At 45.1% G+C, this 22,176-nt stretch overlaps 2 protein-coding genes across 3 annotated transcripts in view; both read left to right on the forward strand.

The window, feature by feature from the left end:
• The window catches only part of HSD3B1 (hydroxy-delta-5-steroid dehydrogenase, 3 beta- and steroid delta-isomerase 1), a 36,506-nt gene extending 28,998 nt beyond the window's left edge, over positions 1-7,508 (forward strand). Inside the window, exon 3 of the mRNA XM_069945209.1 lies at positions 6,541-7,508. Coding sequence (XP_069801310.1) covers positions 6,541-7,340 — 800 coding nt within the window. The 3' untranslated portion in view covers positions 7,341-7,508. The remainder of the gene's footprint in view (positions 1-6,540) is intronic.
• Positions 7,509-9,628: 2,120 nt separating this feature from the next.
• PLA1A (phospholipase A1 member A) overlaps positions 9,629-22,176 on the forward strand; it is a 57,798-nt gene continuing 45,250 nt past the window's right edge. The window contains exon 1 of one of the 2 annotated variants that reach the window (XM_069944659.1): positions 9,629-10,002. In XM_069944659.1, the coding sequence (XP_069800760.1) occupies positions 9,942-10,002 (61 nt within the window). In that variant the 5' untranslated portion in view covers positions 9,629-9,941. The remainder of the gene's footprint in view (positions 10,003-22,176) is intronic. The other variant, XM_069944658.1, reaches the window with a different exon arrangement.

Here is a 22,176-nt window from a genome sequence, read left to right on the forward strand (position 1 = left end):
ACTATACAATATATATATATATATATATATATATATATATATATATATATATATATATATATACACACACACACTAACACATCCATGAAAACACATACAAATCAAAACCATACAGTCCATACAGTACACAGACATGTAACACACTACATTCATCCCTCATACACCTACATTTATACACACTACACATACAGTATACTTACTACCACTAGCAGCATGCTGGGAGTAGTGGTGCATCCTCTAATGTCCATGCAGCAGCAGCAGGCTGGGATCCTCACAATGCAGCCTGCAGCCCTCTCCTCCATGTCCCGACTGCTGTAATATTACACCATGTGACACAGAGGAAGTCACAAGATGCAGTGAAGCTGGAGGGAGGGGGAGGGGAGGAAGCACACTCCGGAGCAGAGCGGGTCCTGCAGCCTCTATGTGACCCGATATCAGCCATCAGCTGTAGCCAGGGATCACTGCCAGAGCCTGCAGAACGCTGTCTGTGCACTCCTGCCCCTGACACATACTGTAACTGGGGCAGGGGGCCCCTGGGGGATGGGGGCCCTAGGCATTTGCCCTGTCTGCCCCCCCCTAACGCCGGCCCTGCTTGTGTTCAAGCTGGACTATGTTAGCTCGAGCCTTGCTGACTATGTTTGTATGAGACTTGCATCACGCTGCAAAAATAATACATGTAATGCAGCATGGTGCCGCAATCGAAGGCTCGGCACGGTGGCTCAAATCCTGGGTTCAAATCCCACCAAGGGCAACATCTGCAAAGAGTTTGTATGTTCACTCCGTGTTTGTGTGGGTTTCTTCTGGGTACTCTGGTTTCCTCCCACACCCAAAAACATACAGATAGGTGAAGCGCTGCAGAATCTGTGTGCGCTATACAAATAAATAAATAAATACATTTTTCTAAAAACAATAAATGCAGTGGCCCAGAACAGGCTATCTGTTCACTAGTTTGTATCTACCTCTTTATTATGGCCAGTTCTGTTCTGGAAAGCTGTGGTCCACTGCAAACTGTGTGTATTGTGTCACCCCTCTCAGTGTTCAGGTCTGCTATTCAATTCATTTCTTGTATGCATATTCAGTTATCAGTGCCTAAGGGTATTATGTCGCCCCCCCAGTGTTCAAGTATAGTACTTCTCATGTATATTTAGTCCTATATGCCTAATGGTGTGATGATGCAATGGCTGGATGTCACGTGACTGCCCCTGCTTCCATGGTAACTCCAATGGCCATCGAGCTTTGGCTGGGAATACCATGTGACTTCCTCTCTGCCTCAGTCTTGTCTCCCACCTTCAGGGGGATAGGTTGTGTGTTGCTGCTGCTCCTGTGTCACAAGGCCGCAACCTTGCGGTATCTGCTGCAGCATTACCAGAAGTGTTCCTGGCTGTGTTCTATTCTCTAGTTCTCAAGATTCTTATTTATTCTCAATATCTGGGTGCCGTTCTTCAGTCACTCCTCTCATCATCTTCTCTAATCATCAACAGCAAGTATTCATCTCAGTTCCATTCCACCCAGCATCTTATTCTCAGTATCACTACTACTCCCATCATTCAGCACGCTATTATCACAGCCTATTGCAGCATCACCCATAACTCTGCTTTATTCAAGATTGCCTTATTCCCGGTTGCATCCGGAGAGACTGTTGCTACTAGTTACCACCGTTATAATAAATACACAACTACCGTTGTTTCTGAACCTTGGCATTGGTGTGATAATTGGTGCCCTGACTAAGGACAACGAAGAATCGCATGCCCAGTATTCCCGCATGGTCAGGAGCCCGGTTTCTCAGCTGTGTTGCCCTCGTGCCAAAACCGTGATAATCCTCTGCTCAGCAGCTGCCCCGGTTCCTGCCAGTAACTACACCTATTAGCGGAGTGGCCCCTAGGGGCCCGGGCATCGCATAAATATTTATAGTATCCGTTATGATCTATGTAGAGGGGAGGGGCTGAGAGGAGTGAGCACGGAGCAGTCCTGCACAGCACAACACCCTGCAATCTTCTCTCAGCAAGTTCCTAGATAAGCACTGACCTTTCTGACCCCTAAATCCAGCGTTTTAGGTGTCCAGACAGTTTCCAAACAGCTGACCTTCATGTCTCCTCTTCCTGCTCCCTCATCTCCTTTGCCCCCCCCCCCATAGGATATAATAGACACAGCAGAACCCATCTTCACTGGCTTCTCTATAATAACGATGGATTTGCCTGATAATGCACAAATAAGAAGTGAGGGGGGGGGGAGGCTTGGAAATTGCTGTTTGAGTACAGAAAGAGGCTTTTTAACCAACAAAACCTATTATACAGTTTCTTAAAATCGCTTATAATACTGATTTCTGCAAAAAAAAAAAAATGACAGTTACACTTTACAGGAAGTGGGAAGGCTCAAAACTTTAAACTTTTTATTTTCTTTAAAAATCCTGTCCAATTGCAATCCATTTAGCTTGCCAGACTCAAATGGCAGGGTACAGAAATTGGCCCTGGAGGCGGTGTCACCACTCAAAGGTTTCGCCCAGATAGCTCTTCTGGTTTCGATTGCCAGTGCGCCACCTTTTTAAGGGAAGACATCTGTTCCGATAGCTCCTGACAGTATACTCCATCTTCAATGTCAGCAGACAGGTGGCTAAGCCGTACCCCAAGTAGTTCGAAAATAACTGAGACCCCCGCAGCGGTAACTGCCGAACTACAGTACATAGAAAATAACTGAGACCCCGCACTGGTAACTGCCGAACTACAGTACATAGAAAATAACTGAGACCCCGCACTGGTAACTGCCGAACTACAGTACATAGAAAATAACTGAGACCCCGCACTGGTAACTGCTGAACTACAGTACATAGAAAATAACTGAGACCCCGCACTGGTAACTGCTGAACTACAGTACATAGAAAATAACTGAGACCCCCGCACTGGTAACTGCTGAACTACAGTACATAGAAAATAACTGGGACCCCCGCACTGGTAACTGCTGAACTACAGTACATAGAAAATAACTGGGACCCCCGCACTGGTAACTGCTGAACTACAGTACATAGAAAATAACTGAGACCCCCGCACTGGTAACTGCTGAACTACAGTACATAGAAAATAACTGGGACCCCCGCACTGGTAACTGCTGAACTACAGTACATAGAAAATAACTTGAGACCCCGCACTGGTAACTGCTGAACTACAGTACATAGAAAATAACTGAGACCCCGCACTGGTAACTGCCGAACTACAGTACATAGAAAATAACTGGGACCCCCGCACTGGTAACTGCTGAACTACAGTACATAGAAAATAACTGGGACCCCCGCACTGGTAACTGCTGAACTACAGTACATAGAAAATAACTGAGACCCCCGCACTGGTAACTGCTGAACTACAGTACATAGAAAATAACTGTGACCCCCCTCACTGGTAACTGCTGAACTACAGTACATAGAAAATAACTGGGACCCCCGCACTGGTAACTGCTGAACTACAGTACATAGAAAATAACTGAGACCCCGCACTGGTAACTGCCGAACTACAGTACATAGAAAATAACTGGGACCCCCGCACTGGTAACTGCCGAACTACAGTACATAGAAAATAACTGGGACCCCCGCACTGGTAACTGCTGAACTACAGTACATAGAAAATAACTGAGACCCCCGCACTGGTAACTGCTGAACTACAGTACATAGAAAATAACTGGGACCCCCGCACTGGTAACTGCTGAACTACAGTACATAGAAAATAACTGGGACCCCCGCACTGGTAACTGCTGAACTACAGTACATAGAAAATAACTGGGACCCCCGCACTGGTAACTGCTGAACTACAGTACATAGAAAATAACTGGGACCCCCGCACTGGTAACTGCTGAACTACAGTACATAGAAAATAACTGGGACCCCCGCACTGGTAACTGCTGAACTACAGTACATAGAAAATAACTGGGACCCCCGCACTGGTAACTGCTGAACTACAGTACATAGAAAATAACTTGAGACCCCGCACTGGTAACTGCTGAACTACAGTACATAGAAAATAACTGAGACCCCGCACTGGTAACTGCCGAACTACAGTACATAGAAAATAACTGGGACCCCCGCACTGGTAACTGCTGAACTACAGTACATAGAAAATAACTGGGACCCCCGCACTGGTAACTGCTGAACTACAGTACATAGAAAATAACTGAGACCCCCGCACTGGTAACTGCTGAACTACAGTACATAGAAAATAACTGTGACCCCCCTCACTGGTAACTGCTGAACTACAGTACATAGAAAATAACTGGGACCCCCGCACTGGTAACTGCTGAACTACAGTACATAGAAAATAACTGAGACCCCGCACTGGTAACTGCCGAACTACAGTACATAGAAAATAACTGGGACCCCCGCACTGGTAACTGCCGAACTACAGTACATAGAAAATAACTGGGACCCCCGCACTGGTAACTGCTGAACTACAGTACATAGAAAATAACTGAGACCCCCGCACTGGTAACTGCTGAACTACAGTACATAGAAAATAACTGGGACCCCCGCACTGGTAACTGCTGAACTACAGTACATAGAAAATAACTGGGACCCCCGCACTGGTAACTGCTGAACTACAGTACATAGAAAATAACTGGGACCCCCGCACTGGTAACTGCTGAACTACAGTACATAGAAAATAACTGGGACCCCCGCACTGGTAACTGCTGAACTACAGTACATAGAAAATAACTGGGACCCCCGCACTGGTAACTGCTGAACTACAGTACATAGAAAATAACTGGGACCCCCGCACTGGTAACTGCTGAACTACAGTAGATAAGTAATGCACATGACCGAGACCCCATAAGTAAAGTAACAGCAGCCTATAGACAATAACGGGGACCAGTAAGTTCTGTGATAAAGAGTATATGTGAAGTACGTAACCGGGACCATGCCCCGGAAAGCATAGGATAAAATAACAGTACAGGTTAAATACATGAGCGGGACACTACACCGGTAATAATAAACCACAGGTAATACATAGCGGCCTGCCCCACAAGGCTGACATTATCCGGTAAGAAAATACCTGACATACCAAACACTTCCTACCTGGTACATGTGGGTGACCGACAGGTGTGCACAACACCTGCAGGAACAGAGGACTGAATAAAAGCTGGTCTACTGGTGGCTCCTACCTAAAGGAGCAGGTACGGACCCCTATCTGCTATATTACTACTATAATACTGCTCCTATATACAGGAATATACTACTATAATACTGCCCACTATATACAGGGATATACTACTATAATACTGCCCCTATATACAGGAATATAACTACTATAATACTGCTGCTATATACAGGGATATAACTACTATAATACTGCTCCTATATACAGGGATATAACTACTATAATACTGCTCCTATATACAGGAATATACTACTATAATACTGCCCACTATATACAGGGATATACTACTATAATACTGCTCCTATATACAGGAATATACTACTATAATACTGCTCCTATATACAGGAATATACTACTATAGTACTGCCCACTATATACAGGGATATACTACTATAATACTGCTCCTATATACAGGAATATACTACTATAATACTGCTCCTATATACAGGAATATAACTACTATAATACTGCTGCTATATACAGGAATATAACTACTATAATACTGCTCCTATATACAGGAATATAACTACTATAATACTGCTCCTATATACAGGAATATAACTACTATAATACTGCTCCCTATATACAGGAATATACTACTATAATACTCCTATATACAGGAATATAACTACTATAATACTGCCTCCTATATACAGGAATATAACTACTATAATACTGTCCCCTATATACAGGAATATAACTACTATAATACTGCTCCCTATATACAGGAATATAACTACTATAATATTGCCCCCTATACACAGGGATATAACTACTATAATACTGCTCCTATATACAGGAATATAACTACTATAATACTGCTCCCTATATACAGGAATATAACTACTATAATACTGCTCCTATATACAGGGATATAACTACTATAATACTGCTCCTATATACAGGAATATACTACTATAATACTGCTCCTATATACAGGAATATAACTACTATAATACTGCTCCTATATACAGGAATATAACTACTATAATACGAACTGGAGAGAATGGAACCGCTGCACATCCCATCTATGGCTGATACTAATGCCGCTAGGCCTATATTAAAAATCAACACCAGAGTGTCTGTATATGAATTGATCAAGCCATATTGCCCCGTGTACCACCGCGCAGGTCCTCTGGTCCACACGGGTCCCTACGCTAACTCCACACCGTGTCGGTCAGCGACCGCCAACCCCGCAAAGCGTGCACATGCAGGGAAGGGAGGCCATGGAACGGCCCTGCAACCCCAATGTCACAGGACCAGGACTACTATAATACTGCTCCTATATACAGGAATATACTACTATAATACTGCTCCCTATATACAGGAATATAACTACTATAATACTGCTCCCTATATACAGGAATATAACTACTATAATACTGCCCCCTCTCTTTTATTTCAGGTACTGAGCTGCTTTTGGAGTCCTGCATACAGAACAGTGTGCGGTATTTTATCTACACCAGCAGTTTGGAGGTTGTGGGGCCCAATACTAGTGGGGAGCCAGTGGTGAACGGACAGGAGGATCTGCTATATGACAGTAAGTTGGGCTTCTACTATGGAGAGAGTAAGAGGCAGGCGGAGCAGGCGGTGCTGAGGGCCAATGGTCGGATGCTGCAGGATGGCGGCTCCCTGGTCACCTGCTCGCTGCGGCCCACCTACATCTTTGGGGAAGGGTCTCAGTTCCTGCAGATACACGTTGATCAGGCGCTCCAGAATGGAGGAGTGTTTCATCGAATTTCCAAGAAAGAAGCCTTGGCCAATCCCGTGTATGTGGGCAATGTGGCGTGGGCCCACGTGGTGGCAGCCCGGGCCATGATGGACCCCCACACTGCCAAGAAGATGGCGGGAAAGTTTTATTACATCTGTGATGACACCCCTCACATGAGCTACTCCGACCTGAACCATGCTCTGGGCAGGGAGCTGGGCCTGGGGGTGGAGGACAGGCTGGCCTTACCCTATCCGCTGCTCTACTTTGTGGCCTCCATGATGGAGCTAGTCAGTTTCCTGCTCCGCCCCTTCATCAGATATGTGCCGCCACTCACCAGGCATCTGCTGACCCTGCTAAACACCACCTTTACCTTCTCCTACAAGAAAGCTCACCAGGACTTGGGCTACACCCCTCGCTACAGCTGGACCGAGGCCAAGAGGCTGACCTCCACCTGGATAGCCTCCATTCTGCCCCAGGAGCTTAAAAAGAAGTAGAATAAGCAACTGGAGACGTTCCTTGTGGGCGGGACCTGATATCCAGCCCCGCCCCCGCTATACTCCTCCTTCTCTGATACTACCTCTTATATACAGAGATCCATGTGTACACTGTGTCAGGGAGAGAGCGCTCCGCTCCATCTAATAAAGTTCTGTATACCATCCGGACCACGTTGTGTTGGTTTTCCATGTGTCTGATTGCTGTCACTGTGCTGCCCTGGCCGTGGGCCGGACTGTAGCGGAGCCCATGAGCTTGTCACATGACCAGGTCTGTGCGGGCAGCTGAAGCCAGGCCCACCAGCAGAGTGCAGACATCACACGCTGTCACCAGTAGCCGGGCCCCTGGGCCCCCGGATGTGCCCGATAGCAGTGATGTCTGTGCCGCCCTGGTGCCTGCACTTTTCTTTTCTTCATTTGATCTCTGGGCCAATCATAGCCGGGATCCAGACGGGGGGTAGATAGGAGACTTCTAATGCCACATACACACCACACACATACACACATCACGCATACGCATACACTGCACATACACACACCACACACATACACACACCACACATACACCGCACATACACACACAACACACATACACCACACACACTAGACATACACATACACACACCACACATACACTTACACCACACATACACCACACATACACACACACACCACACATACACCACACATACACACACACACCACACATACACACACCACACATACACACACCACACATACACCAGACATACACATACCAAACATAGACATACACCGCACATGCACACACCACACATACATATACACCGCACATACATACACACACACATACACATACACCGCACATACACACCACACATACACTGAACATACACATACACCGAACATACACATACACCACACATACACACACTGAACATACACATACACCGCACATACACACACCACACATACACATATACCGCACATACACCGAACATACACATACACCGCACATACACACACCACACATACACACAAAGAACATACACATACACCGCACATACATACACCACACATACACATACACCGAACATACACACACCACACATACACATACACACAACGAACATACACATACACCGCACATACACACACCACACATACACACACAGTACACACACCACACATACACTGCACATACACACACCACACACATACACACACCACACATACACTGCACATACATACACACACAACACACATACACCAGACATACACATACACACCAAACATACACCGCACATACACACACCACACATACACATACACCACACATACACACACCACACATACACACACATACACCACACACACGCCACACATACGCATACACATACACCGCACATACACACACCAGACATACACACCCCCCACATACACACACCGCACATACATACATACATACACCACACACACACACACACACGGGTGTCAGTCACACAGCTGAAGGTGTCATGTACAGAGGTATTACTCCAGTGTATAGCCTGAGTGCTAGCAGAAGGCCAGCACAGGTGTAATATAAGATATAAAGTAACAGCAGAATAGTGAGTACAGCTCCGGAGGACAAGATGCAATGTAACAGCAGAATAGTGAGTACAGCTCCGGAGGACAAGATGCAATGTAACAGCAGAATAGTGAGTACAGCTCCGGAGGACAAGATGCAATGTAACAGCAGAATAGTGAGTACAGCTCCGGAGGACAAGATGCAATGTAACAGCAGAATAGTGAGTACAGCTCCGGAGGACAAGATGCAATGTAACAGCAGAATAGTGAGTGCAGCTCTGGAGGATGAGACATGATGTAACAGCAAAATAGTGAGTGCAGCTCTGGAGGATGAGACATGATGTAACAGCAGAATAGTGAGTGCAGCTCTGGAGGATGAGACATGATGTAACAGCAGAATAGTGAGTGCAGCTCTGTAGGATGAGACACGATGTAACAGCAGAATAGTGAGTGCAGCTCTGGAGGATGAGACATGATGTAACAGCAGAATAGTGAGTGCAGCTCTGGAGGTTACTGGAGGATGAGACATAAGGTAACAGCAGAATAGTGAGTGCAGCTCTGGAGGATGAGACATGATGCAACAGCAGAATAGTGAGTGCAGCTCTGGAGGTGACTGGAGGATGAGACATGACATGACTCGGTTATGAGCTTGTATCGGGGAGGAGCGGGCTGGCTCGGATAAAGGACTCTGTGTGTTGGGATACAATGATCAGGCAGAACAGAGCGGTCCTTGTGTTTCCGGAGGTTTGGCTTCTCCTCATCTTCATCCTCTTGGCTGAGGAGCTGACACTTGTTTCTAGGAGGGGCAGGTAATGATTCCGTGCAGCCACTAGGGGCAGGTTCCCCGTTCTCTTGTTGTGGCCCCAGGACCTCTGGCCCTTATCCAGCAGGGAGGGCTCAGTCTGACCAAACAACAAGTCCAGAAAAACATAGGAGTCTGCGGCTAATGATTGATGGCCTTAACCCTGCGACGGCCGGAGCAGATCCCCTGGAATGACAGCAGCTGAGCCCGGATCTTTGTAATCCCTCCGAAGGTTAGAGAGCGGCTGACAGTGCATCATGGCCGGAGGCTGGCGGGGGGTCCTGGAGCTGACGCTGCTCACCTGCCTGCTGTCCACAGGTGAGTCCCCCGCACACGGCTGTCAGGTCACGGTCACACGCTTAGGCTTTATTTAATTCTATTGGAAATGAGAATAAGGTAAATGTTATCGGACGTTGCTGGACGTAATACCCTAGAGTACTCTCTTGGGTTATGTTTGTACAACATTTTTTTTCAGCTCCGTTTAAAATGACGTCCGTTATTTTGGGACTTAAATAGCGGACGTTATTAAGCAGCCTGGCCTTTCCTTAGTGCAGTGACGGGTGTCTGCACATTATACTAGTTTGGTTACTAATCGGCCGTTGGATGCGGCTTAACTGAAAAGTCCATTGAATTTAATAGTAAAAACAGAAAGAACGGTGACAAAAGAAAACCTGTGTGTGACCAACTAATAAAAAACGTCGCTGTTTGCAAAAGACGTCCGAAAATAATGAACATGTTCATTATTTTGACGTCCGTGGTAAAAACGTGCATTGGACGTTCGTCTTCCCATTTACATCAATGCATTGCCATTGCAGTCAGTTAAATCGCGGCAATAAAGGAGGTTTTTTTTAAATAGCGAAAGCGGCTGCCTTTACTCTATTTTTTGCATTGTGTGAACATAGCCTTACTGACACACACACACATATATATATATATATATATATATATATACCTGGGCTGTATACTGGTGTGTCGATCACTAAGCTTTTCTATACAAGTAATCCTGACCCGGCATAATGCTGTAGGACATCCCCGGTATATGCCGAGACCCCCTGGGGAGAGACACGGAGAATACGACCACCGGCTCCAGCTAGTCACCATATTAGTATTCTTCTTATTATCTAGATATATCTATATCATAAAAATGAAAGTCTGTCTGTCTGTCCCATACAGACTTCCAAACGCCTGAACCGTTTGACCCCAAATTTAGGTGCCAGGGAAGGTTAGAGTGAAGGTCCCGTTTCCGCCAAATGTACAGGAGGGGTGGGGGAGGTGGAGGCCATATATATATATATATATATATATATATATATATATACATATATACACTAGAAAATGTACCCGGCGCTGCCTGGGTATAAAGTCTGTGTGTCAATTAGATTTATTCTAAGGTGCCCAGGAGGCCAATCTATGTCCTTGTTTTTTTTGTTTAAGGGGAAATCACCAGTAGCCCTATATGCTACTGAAGCTATTGAAGCTTATGCACATTAGAAATAAACTAAAAACTTCAAACATCCATCCTGTATACCTGTAGTGTATAGTTGGGGGGTGGGGGGGCTGTATATCTGTAGTGTATAGTTGAGGGGGTCCTGTATACCTGTAGTATGTAATTGGGGGGGGGGGGTTGTATACCTGTAGTGTATAGTTGAGGGAGGTCCAGTTTACCAGTAGTGTATAATTGGGGGGGGGGCTGTGTACCTCTACTGTATAGTTTGGGAAGTACTGTATGCCTGCAGTGTATAGCTGGTAGAGGTCCTGTATACCTCTACTGTATAGTTGGGAGTCCTGCATACCTGTAATATATAGTTGGTGAAGGTGCTGTATACCTGTAATGTATAGTTGGTGGAGGTCTTCTATACCTGTAGTTTATAGTTTGAGGGTCCTGGATACCTGTAGTGTATAGTTGGTGGAGGTCTTGTATACCTGTAGTATATAGTTCGGGGGTCCTGTATACCTATAATGTATAGTTTGGGGGTCCTGTGTACCTGTAGTTTATGGTTGGTAGAGGTCTTGTATACCTGTAGTGTAAAACTTGGGGGTCCTGTATACCTGTAGTGTATAGTTTTGGGGTCCTGTATACCTGTAGTGTATAGTTTGGGGTCCTGTATACCTGTAGTGTATAGTTTGGGGTCCTGTATACCTGAGTGTAGAGTTGGTGGAAGTGCTGTATACCTGTAGTGTATAGTGTTGGGTTCCTGAATACCTGTAGTGTATAGTTTGGGGTCCTGTATACCTGTAGTATATAGTTTAGGGAGGTCCTGTATACATGTAGTGTATACTTTTGGGGTCTTGTATACCTGTAGTGTATAGTTAGTGGAGGTGCTATATACCTGTAGTGTATAGTTTGGGGTCCTGTATACCTGTCATATATAGTTGAAGTTCCTGTATACCTGTAGTGTATAGTTTTGGGTCCTGTATACCTGTAGTATAGAGTTGGTGGGGGTGCTGTATACCTGTAGTATATAGTTGGTGGAGGTTCTGTATACCTGTAGTGTATAGTTTGGGGTCCTTTATACCTGCCTGTATACCTGCCTAGGGAAGCACCTTGCATGGGCGCAGTACCAGGGAGCAGGGAAAAGGAAACTTTTAAATTGTTTTTATTTTACTAGTCTTCCACCTCCTGTTCAGACTTGTCAGAAAATCTAGTCTTTTCAAGGGGGGTATGGTAGTATTGGTCAGGTCTGGTGTGGAAGTGTTATCCAGTCACGGTATGGTGGTATTGGTCAGGTGTGGTATGGCGGTGTTATCCAGTCACAGTATGGCGGTATTGGTCAGGTCTGGTATGGCGGTGTTCTCCAGTCACAGTGTGGCGGTATTGGTCAGGTCTGGTATGGCGGTGTTATCCAGTCACAGTGTGGCGGTATTGGTCAGGTGTGGTATGGCAGTGTTATCCAGTCACAGTATGGCGGTATTGGTCAGGTGTGGTATGGCAGTGTTATCCAGTCACAGTATGGTGGTATTGGTCAGGTCTGGTATGGCAGTGTTATCCAGTCACAGTGTGCCGGTATTGGTCAGGTCTGGTATGGCGGTATTGGTCAGGTCTGATATGGCGGTGTTAAATGTGACCTCTGGAGCTATTACCTACCAATCTATCATAATTCTAATTGGTGAGTGAGGATGGGGCGTCCTCAGGTTTAGTGCTTAGGGCAGCAGCAGCTGGTAATACTGTCCTGTATACATGAACTGTATAGATGGAGTAGGGGGCCCTGTATACATGTACTGTATAGATAGAGTAGGGGTTTCTGTATACATGTACTGTATAGATGGAGTAGGGGGTCCTGTATACATGTAGTGCCCTGTATATACATGTACTGTATAGATGGAGTAGGGGGTCCTGTATAGCTGTACTGTATAGATGGAGTAGGGGGTCCTGTATACATGTACTGTACAGATGAAGTAGGGGGTCCTGTATACATGTACTGTATAGATGGAGTAGGGGTCCTGTATACATGTACTGTATAGTTGGAGTAGGGGGTCCTGTATACCTGTAGTGCCCTGTATATACATGTACTGTATAGATGGAGTAGGGGGTCCTGTATACCTCTACTGTATAGATGGAGTAGGGGGTCCTGTATAGATGGAGTAGGGGGTCCTGTATACATGTACTGTATAGATGGAGTAGGGGGTCCTGTATACATGTACTGTATAGATAGAGTAGGGGGTCCTGTATACATGTACTGTATAGATGGAGTAAGGGGTCCTATATACCTGTACTGTATAAATGTATTAGGGGGCCCTGTATACATGTACTGTATAGATGGAGTAGGGGGTCCTATATACATGTACTGTATAGATGTAGTAGGGGGTCCTGTATACATGTACTGTATAGGTGGAGTAGGGGGTCCTGTATACCTGTACTGTATAGATGGAGTGGGGGGTCTACCAGGGGGGGTCTATTAATGTGGATGTTGTGAGGCAGCTGCTCTAGCCACAATTGCTCCCTGTGAAAATGAAAGTAGTAATCCTATTGGTTGCTAATGCTCTTAACTGCAGTTTACTGCTGGGCAGCTGCCGCTAATTATGTCACCTGTGTGTGCAGTGTGGAGAATTTCCCATTCATCTCTATGGGACGCTCTTCCGCACCCCCCTCCCCTCCTGTAATCTGGCGGGAAAGGGACCTTCGCTATAACCTTCCCGGGCACCCAATGTATCTGTGGGCCAAATTTGGGGTCAAACGGTTCAGGTGTTTGGAAATCTATAGAGGACAGACAGACAGACTTTCATTTTTATGATATAGACTAGAAAATGTACCCGGCGCTGCCCGGGTATAAAGTGTCAGTGTGTTAATTAGATTTGTTCTAAGGTGCCCAGGAGGCCAAGCTAAAGGTATTGTTTCATCTGAGTTAATCAGTGGAATTAGTGTATACCTGTAGTGCATAGTTGGAGGGGTTCTGTATACCCACAATGTATAGTTTTTAGGGGTCTCGCATATCTGTAGTGCATAGTTGGGGGGGCTGTATACCTATAGTGTATAGTTGAGGGAGGTCCTGTATACCTGCAGTGTACAGTTGTTGAAGGTCCTGTATACCTGTACTGTATAGTTTGGGGGTCCTGTATACCTGTAGTATATAGTTGGTGCTGTATACCTGTAATGTATAGTTGGTGGAGGTCTTGTATACCTGTAGTTTATAGTTTAAGGGTCCTGGATACCTGTAGTGTATAATTGGTGGAGGTCTTGTATACCTGTAGTATATAGTTCGGGGGTCCTGTATACCTGTAGTAAATAGTTTGAGGGTCCTGTATAACTATAGTATAGAGTTGGTGGAGGTCCTGTATACCTGTAGTGTATAGTTTGGGGTCCTATATAACTGTAGTATATAGCTGGTGGAGTTCCTGTATACCTGTAGTATATTTGGGGTCCTGTATACTTGTAGTATAGAGTTGGTAAAGGTGCTGTATACCTGTATTATAGAGTTGGTGTAGGTCCTGTATACCTGTAGTGTATGGTTTTGAGGTCCTGTATACCTGTAGTGTATAGTTTGGGGTCCTATATACCTGTAGTATATAGTTGGTGGAGTTCCTGTATACCAGTAGTGTATAGTTTTGGGGTCCTGTATACCTGTAGTGTATAGTTTGGGGTCCTGTATACCTGAAGTATATAGTTGGTGGAGGTCCTGTATACCTGAAGTATATAGTTGGTGGTATATAGTTGGAGGTCCTGGTATGTAGTTGGAGGTCCTGTATACCTGTAGTGTAAAGTTTGGGGTCCTGTATACCTGTGGTATATAGTTTTGTGGAGGTCCCGTGCACTTGTAGTGTATAGTTTTGGGGTCCTGTATACCTGTAGTGTCCTGTATACCTGCAGGGTTGTATTTACCCGTATGGCAGTGTTATTCAGTCACAGTGTGTCGGTATTGGTCATGTCTGGTATAGCGGTGTTATCCAGTCACAGTATGGCAGTATTGGTCAGGTCTGATATGATGGTGTTATCCAGTCACAGTATGGTGGTATTGGTCAGGTCTGGTGTGGCAGTGTTATCCAGTCACGGTATGGTGGTATTGGTCAGGTCTGGTATAGCGGTGTTATCCAGTCACAGTATGGCAGTATTGGTCAGGTCTGATATGATGGTGTTATCCAGTCACAGTATGGTGGTATTGGTCAGGACTGGTGTGGCGGTGTTACCCAGTCACAGTTTGCCGGTATTGGTCAGGTCTGGTGTGGCAGTGTTATCCAGTCACAGTATGGCGGTATTAGTCAGGTCTGGTATGACAGTGTTATCCAGCACAGTATAGCGGTATTGGTCAGGTCTGGTGTGGCAGTATTATCCATTCACAGTATGGCGGTATTGGTCAGGTCTTATATGACAGTGTTATCCAGTCACAGTATGGCGGTATTGGTCAGGTCTGGTATGACAGTGTTATCCAGTCACAGTATGGCGGTATTGGTCAGGTCTGGTGTGGCAGTGTTATCCAGTCACAGTGTGGCGGTATTGGTCAGGTCTGGTGTGGCAGTGTTATCCAGTCACAGTATGGCGGTATTGGTCAGGTCTGGTGTAGCAGTGTTACCCAGTCACAGTTTGGTATACCTGTTGTGACCTGTATATACATGTACTGTATGGATGGAGTAGGGGCTCCTGTATATACATGTACTGTATAGTTGGAGTAGGGGGTCCTGTATACATGTACTGTATAGATGGAGTAGGGGGTCCTGTATATACATGTACTGTATAGATGGAGTAGGGGGTCCTGTATATACATGTACTGTATAGATGGAGTAGGGGGTCCTGTATATATATATATATATATATACTGTATAGATGGAGTAGGGGGTCCTGTATATACATGTACTGTATAGATGGAGTAGGGGGTCCTGTATATACATGTACTGTATAGATGGAGTAGGGGGTCCTGTATATACATGTACTGTATAGAAGGAGTAGGGGGCCCTGTATATACCTGTACTGTATAGATGGAGTAGGGGGCCCTGTATATACATGTACTGTATAGATGGAGTAGGGGGCCCTGTATATACATGTACTGTATAGATGGAGTAGGGGGTCCTGTATATACATGTACTGTATAGATGGAGTAGGGGGTCCTGTATATATATATATATACTGTATAGATGGAGTAGGGGGGCCCTGTATATACATGTACTGTATAGATGGAGTAGGGGGCCCTGTATATACATGTACTGTATAGATGGAGTAGGGGGTCCTGTATATACATGTACTGTATAGATGGAGTAGGGGGTCCTGTATATATATATATATACTGTATAGATGGAGTAGGGGGTCCTGTATATACATGTACTGTATAGATGGAGTAGGGGGTCCTGTATATACATGTACTGTATAGATGGAGTAGGGGGCCCTGTATATACCTGTACTGTATAGATGGAGTAGGGGGCCCTGTATATACATGTACTGTATAGATGGAGTAGGGGGTCCTGTATATATATGTACTGTATAGATGGAGTAGGGGGTCCTGTATATACATGTACTGTATAGATGGAGTAGGGGGTCCTGTATATACATGTACTGTATAGATGGAGTAGGGGGCCCTGTATATACATGTACTGTATAGATGGAGTAGGGGGTCCTGTATATACATGTACTGTATAGATGAAGTAGGGGGCCCTGTATATACATGTACTGTATAGATGGAGTAGGGGGTCCTGTATATACATGTACTGTATGGATGGAGTAGGGGGCCCTGTATATACATGTACTGTATAGATGGAGTAGGGGGTCCTGTATACATGTACTGTATAGATGGAGTAGGGGGTCCTGTATATACATGTACTGTATAGATGGAGTTGGGGGTCCTGTATTGACATGTACTGTATAGATGGAGTAGGGGGTCCTGTATATACATGTACTGTATAGATGGAGTAGGGGGTCCTGTATATACATGTACTGTATAGATGGAGTAGGGGGTCCTGTATATACATGTCCTGTATAGATGGAGTAGGGGGTCCTGTATTGACATGTACTGTATAGATGGAGTAGGGGGTCCTGTATACATGTACTGTATAGATGGAGTAGGGGGTCCTGTATATACATGTACTGTATAGATGGAGTTGGGGGTCCTGTATTGACATGTACTGTATAGATGGAGTAGGGGGTCCTGTATATACATGTACTGTATAGATGGAGTAGGGGGCCCTGTATATACATGTACTGTATAGATGGAGTAGGGGGTCCTGTATATACATGTACTGTATAGATGGAGTAGGGGGTCCTGTATATACATATACTGTATAGATGGAGTAGGGGGTCCTGTATACATGTACTGTATAGATGGAGTAGGGGGTCCTGTATATACATGTACTGTATAGATGGAGTTGGGGGTCCTGTATTGACATGTACTGTATAGATGGAGTAGGGGGTCCTGTATATACATGTACTGTATAGATGGAGTAGGGGGTCCTGTATATACATGTACTGTATAGATGGAGTAGGGGGTCCTGTATATACATGTCCTGTATAGATGGAGTAGGGGGTCCTGTATTGACATGTACTGTATAGATGGAGTAGGGGGTCCTGTATACATGTACTGTATAGATGGAGTAGGGGGTCCTGTATATACATGTACTGTATAGATGGAGTTGGGGGTCCTGTATTGACATGTACTGTATAGATGGAGTAGGGGGTCCTGTATATACATGTACTGTATAGATGGAGTAGGGGGCCCTGTATATACATGTACTGTATAGATGGAGTAGGGGGTCCTGTAAATACATGTACTGTATAGATGGAGTAGGGGGTCCTGTATATACATGTACTGTATAGATGGAGTAGGGGGTCCTGTATATACATATACTGTATAGATGGAGTAGGGGGTCCTGTATACATGTACTGTATAGATGGAGTAGGGGGTCCTGTATATACATGTACTGTATGGATGTAGTAGGGGGTCCTGTATATACATGTACTGTATAGATGGAGTAGGGGGTCCTGTATATACATGTACTGTATAGATGGAGTAGGGGGCCCTGTATATACATGTACTGTATAGATGGAGTAGGGGGTCCTGTATATACATGTACTGTATAGATGGAGTAGGGGGTCCTGTATATACATGTACTGTATAGATGGAGTAGGGGGCCCTGTATATACATGTACTGTATAGATGGAGTAGGGGGCCCTGTATATACATGTACTGTATAGATGGAGTAGGGGGTCCTGTATACATATACTGTATAGATGGAGTAGGGGGTCCTGTATACATGTACTGTATAGATGGAGTAGGGGGCCCTGTATACATGTACTGTATAGATGTAGTAGGGGGTCCTGTATACATGTACTGTATAGATGGAGTAGGGGGTCTACCAGTTATTACTGTGGATGTTGTGAGGCAGCTTCCCTAGCAACCATTGCTGCCTGTGAAGATGAAAGCAGTAATCCTATTGGTTGCTAAGGCTCCAACTACCTTGTCTGCTGCAGCTAATTATATCACCTGTGTTTGCAGTGAGGAGATTTTTCCCATTCATCTCTATGGGGCGCCTCTCTTTCCCCTCCCCCTCCCCTCCTGTACATCTGGCGGGGACAGGACCTTCGCAATAACCTTCCCGGGCACCCAATGTATCTGTGTGCCAAATATGGGGTCAAACGGTTCAGGCGTTTGGAAGTCTATAGAGGACAGACAGACAGACAGAAGGACAGACAGACAGAAGGACAGACAGACAGACTTTGATTTTTATGATATACTAGAAAATGTACCCGTCGCTGCCCGGGTATAAAGTGTCAGTGTGTTAATTAGATTGTTCTAAGGTGCCCAGGAGGCCAAGCTAAAGGTATTGTTTCATCAGTTAATCAGTTAATCAGTGGAATTAGTGTATACCTGTAGTGCATAGTTGGAGGGGTTCTGTATACCCACAATGTATAGTTTTTAGGGGTCTCGCATATCTGTAGTGCATAGTAGGGGGGGCTGTATACCTATAGTGTATAGTTGAGGGAGGTCCTGTATACCTGCAGTGTACAGTTGGTGAAGGTCCTGTATACCTATACTGTATAGTTCGGGGGTCCTGTATACCTGTAGTATATAGTTGGTGCTGTATACCTGTAATGTATAGTTGGTGGAGGTCTTGTATACCTGTAGTTTATAGTTTGTGGGTCCTGGATACCTGTAGTGTATAATTGGTGGAGGTCTTGTATACCTGTAGTATATAGTTCGGGGGTCCTGTATACCTGTAGTAAATAGTTTGAGGGTCCTGTATAACTATAGTATAGAGTTGGTGGAGGTCCTGTATACCTGTAGTGTATAGTTTGGGGTCCGATATACCTGTAGTATATAGCTGGTGGAGTTCCTGTATACCTATAGTATATTTGGGGTCCTGTATACTTGTAGTATAGAGTTGGTGAAGGTGCTGTATACCTGTATTGTAGAGTTGGTGTAGGTCCTGTATACCTGTAGTGTATGGTTTTGAGGTCCTGTATACCTGTAGTGTATAGTTTGGGGTCCTATATACCTGTAGTATATAGTTGGTGGAGTTCCTGTATACCTGTAGTGTATAGTTTTGGGGTCCTGTATACCTGTAGTGTATAGTTTGGGGTCCTGTATACCTGAAGTATATAGTTGGTGGAGGTCCTGTATACCTGAAGTATATAGTTGGTGGAGGTCCTGTATACCTGTAGTATATAGTTTTGGGGTCCTGTTTACCTGTAGTATATAGTTTTGTGGAGGTCCCGTGCACTTGTAGTGTATAGTTTTGGGGTCCTGTATACCTGTAGTGTCCTGTATACCTGCAGGGTTGTATTTACCCGTATGGCAGTGTTATTCAGTCACAGAGTGTCGGTATTGGTCATGTCTGGTATGGGGGTGTTATCCAGTCACAGTATGGCGGTATTGGTCAGGTCTGGTGTGGCGGTGTTATCCAGTCACGGTATGGTGGTATTGGTCAGGTCTGGTATAGCAGTGTTATCCAGTCACAGTATGGCAGTATTGGTCAGGTCTGATATGATGGTGTTATCCAGTCACAGTATGGTGGTATTGGTCAGGACTGGTGTGGCGGTGTTACCCAGTCACAGTTTGCCGGTATTGGTCAGGTCTGGTATGGCAGTGTTATCCAGTCACAGTATGGCAGTATTGGTCAGGTCTGGTATGACAGTGTTATCCAGCACAGTTTGGCGGTATTGGTCAGGTCTGGTATGGCAGTGTTATCCAGTCACAGTATGGCGGTATTGGTCAGGTCTTATATGACAGTGTTATCCAGTTACAGTATGGCGGTATTGGTCAGGTCTGGTGTGGCAGTGTTATCCAGTCACAGTATGGCGGTATTGGTCAGGTCTGGTATGACAGTGTTATCCAGCACAGTATGGCGGTATTGGTCAGGTCTGGTGTAGCAGTGTTACCCAGTCACAGTTTGGTATATCTGTTGTGCCCTGTATATACATGTACTGTATGGATGGAGTAGGGGGTCCTGTATACATGTACTGTATAGATGGAGTAGGGGGCCCTGTATATACATGTCCTGTATAGATGGAGTAGGGGGTCCTGTATATACATGTACTGTATAGATGGAGTAGGGGGCCCTGTATATACATGTCCTGTATAGATGGAGTAGGGGGTCCTGTATATACATGTACTGTATAGATGGAGTAGGGGGTCCTGTATACATGTACTGTATAGATGGAGTAGGGGGTCTACCAGTTATTACTGTGGATGTTGTGAGGCAGCTTCCCTAGCAACCATTGCTCCCTGTGAAAATGAAAGCAGTAATCCTATTGGTTGCTAAGGCTCCAACTGCCGTGTCTGCTGCAGCTAATTATATCACCTGTGTTTGCAGTGAGGAGATTTTCCTATTCATCTCTATGAGGCGCCTCTCTTTCCCCTCCCCCTCCCCTCCTGTACATCTGGCGGGGACGGGAACTTCGCAATAACCTTCCCGGGCACCCAATGTATCTGTGGGCCAAATTTGGGGTCAAACGGTTCAGGCGTTTGGAAGTCTATAGAGGACAGACAGACAGACAGAAGGACAGACAGACAGACAGAAGGACAGACAGACTTTGATTTTTATGATATATATATATATATATATATATATATATATATATATATATATACACACAGCCCAGCATACCATTATATCCATATATATATATACACAGCCCAGCATACCATTATATCCATATATATCTATATCATAAAAATCAAAGTCTGTCTGTCTGTCTGTCCTCTATAGACTTCCAAACGCCTGAACCGTTTGACCCCAAATTTGGCACACAGATACATTGGGTGCCCGGGAAGGTTATTGCGAAGGTCCCGTCCCCGCCAGATGTACAGGAGGGGAGGGGGAGGGGAAAGAGAGGCGCCCCATAGAGATGAATAGGAAAATCTCCTCACTGCAAACACAGGTGATATAATTAGCTGCAGCAGACACGGCAGTTGGAGCCTTAGCAACCAATAGGATTACTGCTTTCATTTTCACAGGGAGCAATGGTTGCTAGGGAAGCTGCCTCACAACATCCACAGTAATAACTGGTAGACCCCCTACTCCATCTATACAGTACAGGTATACAGGACCCCCTACTCCATCTATACAGTACATGTATATACAGGGCCCCCTACTCCATCTATACAGTACATGTATACAGGACCCCCTACTCCATCTATACAGTACATGTATACAGGACCCCCTACTCCATCTATACAGTATATGTATATACAGGACCCCCTACTCCATCTATACAGTACATGTATATACAGGACCCCCTACTCCATCTATACAGTACATGTATATACAGGACCCCCTACTCCATCTATACAGTACATGTATATACAGGACCCCCTACTCCATCTATACAGTACATGTATATACAGGACCCCCTACTCCATCTATACAGTACATGTATATACAGGACCCCCTACTACATCTATACAGTACATGTATATACAGGGCCCCCTACTCCATCTATACAGTACATGTATACAGGACCTCCTACTCCATCTATACAGGACATATATATACAGGACCCCCTACTCCATCTATACAGTACATGTATACAGGACCTCCTACTCCATCTATACAGTACATGTATATACAGGACCC

The sequence above is a fragment of the Dendropsophus ebraccatus genome, chromosome 11, assembly GCF_027789765.1.
Source record: "Dendropsophus ebraccatus isolate aDenEbr1 chromosome 11, aDenEbr1.pat, whole genome shotgun sequence".
Classification (NCBI taxonomy): Eukaryota; Metazoa; Chordata; class Amphibia; order Anura; family Hylidae; genus Dendropsophus; species Dendropsophus ebraccatus.